The following is a 6,000-nucleotide window of genomic DNA, read 5'->3' as shown; positions in this document are numbered from 1 at the left end:
GGGAGCAATTTTTTTTTTTTTTTTTTTTTCCTGGAGCAATTTTTAAAAGCTGACTTATTTGATTTCTTCTCCTCCCACTCCACTGATTGACAGGCTGGTAAGCAAGTGAAATGGTTCAATGTAGGAAGTAGACATGAAAAGGAGGAAGGAAAAGGATAGGGCAACCAACTCATAGTCTAAATTATCACCACTGAGAAGACAAGAATTTCCACACAAATGACAGTTATATATAAATTTTTAAAAAATTCTAATGGCACTGGTTCCAGACTCATTTAAGAAATTACGTGCTTAAGTCACATTCATACAGAAACCACCCGTTAGGACAAATTAGTTCTTGAGTTTGTGTACTGAAGCAAAATGATAATCCATGCACAACAGAGTGAAACACACCACATCCTCAATATTCTGAATGGTGAGTACAGATTAATGAAACAATCAAAAGTGTCTATAAAGCATGCAAAGAGACTAGACAGCTCACCACAGGACTGCTTCGGGCTGAACTTGTTCTTGATGAGTGAAAACTGTATTCAGATGGCTATAAAGTTTCCAAGAAGAAAGGTTTTACAATTAACGATCAGCTCCTTTTTCTGCTGGGAATACATCAGTGCCCCTGGACCTAACTCGCCCCTGGCTCTCAGGTGAAGATAACTGTTCCTCCCCGGCCTGAACTCTTCTTCACTCCCACCCTCACCATCCAGCAGCCCACGGCAGGAGGGAGAAGAAAGGCCTTGAGAAGCGCTGTTCCCAGCCTCTTCCTGAGGGACTAATGAGCCAGAAAAGAGGTTTCTCTACTTGTATTGCCTTCATGCTTTAAGCCACAGTTTCCAGCAGGTGCCTTCTCGCAGCTTGGGTGAGAGCCACCATTGGCAAGCTGATGGATCACAGCTTGTAGAGTAATTATAGGTCAGATTAAATGACTCTGTAAGTAAACTGTGCCTACCTACACACCACCCTCCTCACCACCTCCACCTGCTTAGACTTACAGTTCGAGAACCATAAGGGTTATATAATCCACCATCATACAACGACGCCTAAAGAACAAAGGAAATGCCATTTATCTATTCAGCATCAAAGTTATTTTGAAAATGACATAACTTCTTTGCAGTACCTAGTTCCAAAAGTTTTGAAGAATGGTGTTAACGTGTACAGCCTCCTGAGGTGGTAACACTCATTTATGTATGCATAAATTCCTGCGTCAGCCTCATTAAAGCTTCAAACTCACACTTCATTTAAAAACCACCACTGGTTACAGCACTGCCTTTCATCATCACATTATGAAATTAGGAGAACATTTACGACTTTATTCTCTCAAAAGAGGAAATAGAACAGAAAAGAAAGTAAGGTACAGAAAAGAAAGTGAGGTACAGAAAGCATTTTGCCCACTGTTACGATAAAATTAAGTACAAAGCCTCAGGTTCCCAGTCCACTAGAACAGGCCACAAGACAACAAACAACAGCTTGAAAGCAACCATTTCCAACTCACACATTACACAGAGCTACTGTTTTGTCTTTCTAGTCAGCTGGCTCCATTAGAGTCTAGTATTAACATGGCCAAGGCCACAGCTGTTCCCCCCCAAAATATGACACCCCATGCATGGGCAGCCATCTCACAAAAGTATGCAAGTGTAGTGCAACCCATGCAAGTCTACCTCCTCTACAGGAAGCCAATTCTAAGCAAGGGCCTACCAACAGCCAAGCAATATCTACTGCTATGATATGCTCATTTTTGCTCCTCTGAAGTTCTGTATTTTAAGCACAGGCAGCACAGTCTGCAGTACACATAGCATTAAAGCCATGTGTCCTTGACTATTCTGGAGGAAAGACGGCAAGCCAGAGTCAGCACCGTGACAATGGCCCCACCAGGAGTACACACGTTGGAAGAGGAAAATACACACCAGACTGGCACTTCTCAGAAGACCAGAATTTGCAGTAGGGGAGGCCTATGGAGAAAGCACATGATTTAACCCAAAGAAAAGCAACTGATAGCTATGAAGGCACCATACTCCCCAGAAAGTACTAACCCTGTAGCTCTTAGATGTTGCCAGAGGGTCACTGTATAGGGAAGAAGACTGATAAGAAACAAAACAAAATAAAACAAAACAAGCAAAAAGAAAAAAAAAAAAGGAAAAAAGAAAAGGAGAATCAGCCTCACCATCATGCAAGTAGAAGACATATTTATTTTATACTCCATAATTCATTAGTAATTCTTGAGTGTTTAAGGCAGTTAAGTGACACACAATGTGAGAAAAACGTAATCATTAGAAATCTCTTTGAATACCAATTTTAAGGGATAAGAAAGAAAAACACTCGGAATAGTTTCCTATAAATGGGGTAAGTCCTATTGGTCTTTGAACATTAGTGTTAGGAGATGGGATGGGCACCTAAGAAAACACTCAGGAAAAGAGGGCCATGGCACAGGGAGTGTGGCAAACAGTGTCCACATCCCAGTCCCCAGCAGCTCCTGCGACATCTAATGGGCTTATCCTGATTATTGGGGAACCAGGTAAATGAGCTCTGAGTTATTGCTATAAACACTCTCCCAAATAGATTAGAAAACGTGTATTTCACAACAAGCCATGGACCAAGTGCCTTAGTTTAATTAGATAAATTGTACTGGTCACAATGAATCCACACACTAACAAGGCACAGCATTTTTAAAAAAGGAATTAAATCTTTTTCCTGATGTCATCTCAAGACACAATTTTCAGTTTTTTTCACCAAGCCCAATAAGACATGGAAAATAAGATACATAAGTATCTAAGTTATGTTTTGACAACTGAATTATTTCAAATGTACTATGCGCTATATATTTAAATGTGTTTTAAATGTATGATGTGCCAAATGCCTTGAAAAAACGAGATTCTAACATTAAATATAATTACATTCTTCTCATCCCACGTACAGTTTAAATTTTCACATGTATATTTTTAATAAAAGGGCATACACTGTGATATGTACTGATGCCTACAACTTATTTTGAAATGCATATCCCCCCAAAAAGATGGACTGATGGATGGATAGAGGGACAGCTGGACAGATAATTACATGATAAAGGAAATATAGTAAAATATCAATTGTAGAATCTGAGTGGTAGGTACACAGGTGGCTACTATAAAATTCTTTGAACTTTTTTTGTATGTTAAATATTTTTCATTAAAAAAACTGGGAAAAAAGGGCACTCATTTTAAATATGGTGATTCAATAGTTCCCATTATTTAAAGATCCACTCACACAGACTACGTGAATTCAGTTACCACAAACTAGTATATACACAGCCATTCACAGATTAGTTCTAACTAGTCAAAATGCAACAGGGGATTAGAAATGTGTTAAAGTTGGATAAAACACACGAAGCCAAAAAACTTGTGACAAACCCGAGTATAGTAGGCAGAAGTGGGTTTGCTATGTCTAAGACTGCTATAGTTTCTCTGGTCAAAGTAGAGGCCACTCTGCAAAAAGCAAAATTAAACACATTTTTCTTAGGTTAAATGCTGTTAACCTAAACACACAGAGGCAAAATCAGATATTGCCAAAACCCTTCTCCTCCAAAACAATGATTTTAAAGCACTGAATCATATTAGGTGAAAGTGAAAATAACAACTATTTCAGGTCTCTCAAAAAAGATTAATATTTTAAAAATATTAATATTAAAATATTAACTATTTTCAAACCAAGTCATTGCTAATTTTTTTTTCTTTTTTTACTTTAAAAACAAGAGTATAAACTCTCAGACAAAATGGAATGGAAATAATAAATGATTTATTCTCATGTCATACTTAGGAATGTCCTTGAAAAACCCAGGATCAATGAATAATTACCACTTTTATAATCTATTTGGCAGTGCCACAGAAATCATTAAAGTTATTTTTTCAAAACTCCTGGCCCTGCCCGAGGCACCAGGACTCACCTCTCCCCAGAGCTCCCAACACTGCCCCCACCAGGGCATCTCACTAATATCCTCTCCATTTCATTCTCTCCCCCTTCCTCACTGCTACCAGCCAAAGACTCCCAACCCTCTTCTCCACCCCTCCAATGGTCAGAACCCTGCCCATGGGAACCTTGAGTTAGCAGGGAGCTTAGGACTGTACTTCCTCTGCCAGTGCTGTAGCAACCTGACAGGAAAGAGGTGTTCCTAACACCCCACATGGGCATTCTAGATATTTTTTCCTCCACAGAAATGTTTAGCAAGGTCTGCTGGAATGGAGAGCACTATTAGTTCCATAGTTTAATTACGTTATTGGTTGAAGAGTCTTCTGCAAGACAGCATGGGAACTCTGCCATTGCGTACTTTATTGTTTCTACCAGAAAATTAATTTCAAGTTCCCAAAATTATAAAATCTATAAAAACAATCATTCAGAATGAAACCTATATGTGACTTTGGTACTACTTATAATACCACAACTAAATCAATTCAAATTTCTAAAATAGGTATAAGAATCTCACTAAGCCTATTCTTAAGGTATAGTCCTCCAAAGGACAGTTCATAAATGAAAATACATTGTTAATGAACTTCGTGGGACACTTTCCTAACGCTAGCCACTAGGGTTAGATATATTAACTTGATATTAAATCTTGTAAATGAAAACAAAATTATTTTTAAATAAGTTCTAATAAGTCATGTTTCAGTATATTATCAAGTTTCAATAATGCCTTAAGAACACACCAATGCAGTCATAATTCTTCAGTTCCGTAAAAGTAATCAGTGAATTTTACAGCCACACAAAATACTGTGATATGAGACACAACAGAACTAACCAGTGGGTCTTTATGAGAACCAGAAGATCTCTTCTTTATTCCATCAGAGTGACTGTCAGAATGATTCTGGAAGTAAATATTGAATACAAGGATCATATAGTGAAGTTTAAAAATAATTTAATAAAATTCATCTTAAAATCATACACAGAACGATCCACCTGAGACAGAGTAGTCTACATGCACTCTAATTCCCACCTGTTAGTAAATGATTCACTGCCCTTGACTGGCTAAGACACACAGCCTCTCTACACACCTTCATTTCCCCTCACCTCCCCTGTGCCGCCCAGCTCAGTGTCTAGTCAACTAAAAACTTAATTAGGACTCAGAGCCAGGCAGGATATTTGTGGGGACCCTCACCCCACACCTCATTTGAGCCCCTGCCCATGGGACTATCTTCTTTAAAAAGGTAAGAGTGACAAGAGAGTCTACTTCCTTCCACAGTCCTCCTTACCTAAAGGCCAAAAAGCAATCCCGTGCATCAATGAAAACAAGATTGAGAACAGAAAACATGACGTTGTACTGCCCAAGACAGTCCTCTTAACCCAAGTTAGTGGTCCCACAGCATGTGCTGCTCAGAGGAAAGCAGCCAACATGGTATGTATGGATTTTCTCGAGTAGCAGCAGCATCATTAGACAATAATCTGACATCTGAGTCCTTTGAAGATAGCACCGTCTCAACACGTAATTTCTCCTAGGAGTACAGAGCCAAGTGTATGTGAGGGGATAGAGGACAGCAATACTACTAAACTGGTCCATTGGTAGACAAGAAGTCCAATCTAGGTATGCACCGTTGGCCTGTAATGAGGAGGTGCAGCTAGAAGGGTCCTAGCTATTAACAGTCTGCTCTACGCAAATCATCTGAAACATGCACAGCTAGATCCTGAATCAGTAATTATACACTCATTTTTCTTTTTAGAATATGCATATCTTTCCTTTTATACATTACCCTGAACATTTAAGAGCTGCTGATATAGTCTAGCAACTCAGGCAATCTATTGACATATTAACCCAAGAAAAACACGCGATAACTAAACTTCCTTGGCCAAAATGACATACCATAAAAAAACCAAATCAAGCAAAAAATGAGTGGACGTAACTGATGCTTCAGTTGTCATCTGTCACTGCTGGATGCTTTCACACCTGCTGGCGTGTGACACAGAACATGAAACACAGTAGGGCCTGTGCTGCCTTAGTTCAGTACGTGTCAAAACACTGCTGGAAACATGTCTTCCAGGTCAATGAGT

General features: G+C 39.0%; 1 protein-coding gene across 1 annotated transcript in view; it reads right to left on the bottom strand.

Moving 5' to 3' along the window:
* The window catches only part of LRRFIP2 (LRR binding FLII interacting protein 2), a 109,741-nt gene that overhangs the window by 50,420 nt on the left and 53,321 nt on the right, over positions 1 to 6,000 (bottom strand). Inside the window, exons 8-13 of the mRNA XM_024756322.1 lie at positions 4,757 to 4,822; positions 3,375 to 3,449; positions 2,022 to 2,069; positions 1,896 to 1,940; positions 984 to 1,031; positions 479 to 535 (exon numbers count right to left, since the gene is read on the bottom strand). Coding sequence (XP_024612090.1) covers positions 479 to 535; positions 984 to 1,031; positions 1,896 to 1,940; positions 2,022 to 2,069; positions 3,375 to 3,449; positions 4,757 to 4,822 — 339 coding nt within the window. The remainder of the gene's footprint in view (positions 1 to 478; positions 536 to 983; positions 1,032 to 1,895; positions 1,941 to 2,021; positions 2,070 to 3,374; positions 3,450 to 4,756; positions 4,823 to 6,000) is intronic.

This window comes from Neophocaena asiaeorientalis, unplaced genomic scaffold (assembly GCF_003031525.2).
Source record: "Neophocaena asiaeorientalis asiaeorientalis breed wild unplaced genomic scaffold, Neophocaena_asiaeorientalis_V1.1 scaffold265, whole genome shotgun sequence".
NCBI classification, from domain to species: Eukaryota; Metazoa; Chordata; class Mammalia; order Artiodactyla; family Phocoenidae; genus Neophocaena; species Neophocaena asiaeorientalis.
The sequence above is the reverse complement of the archived record's forward strand: the minus strand, read 5'-3'. Positions and strand labels throughout refer to the sequence as shown.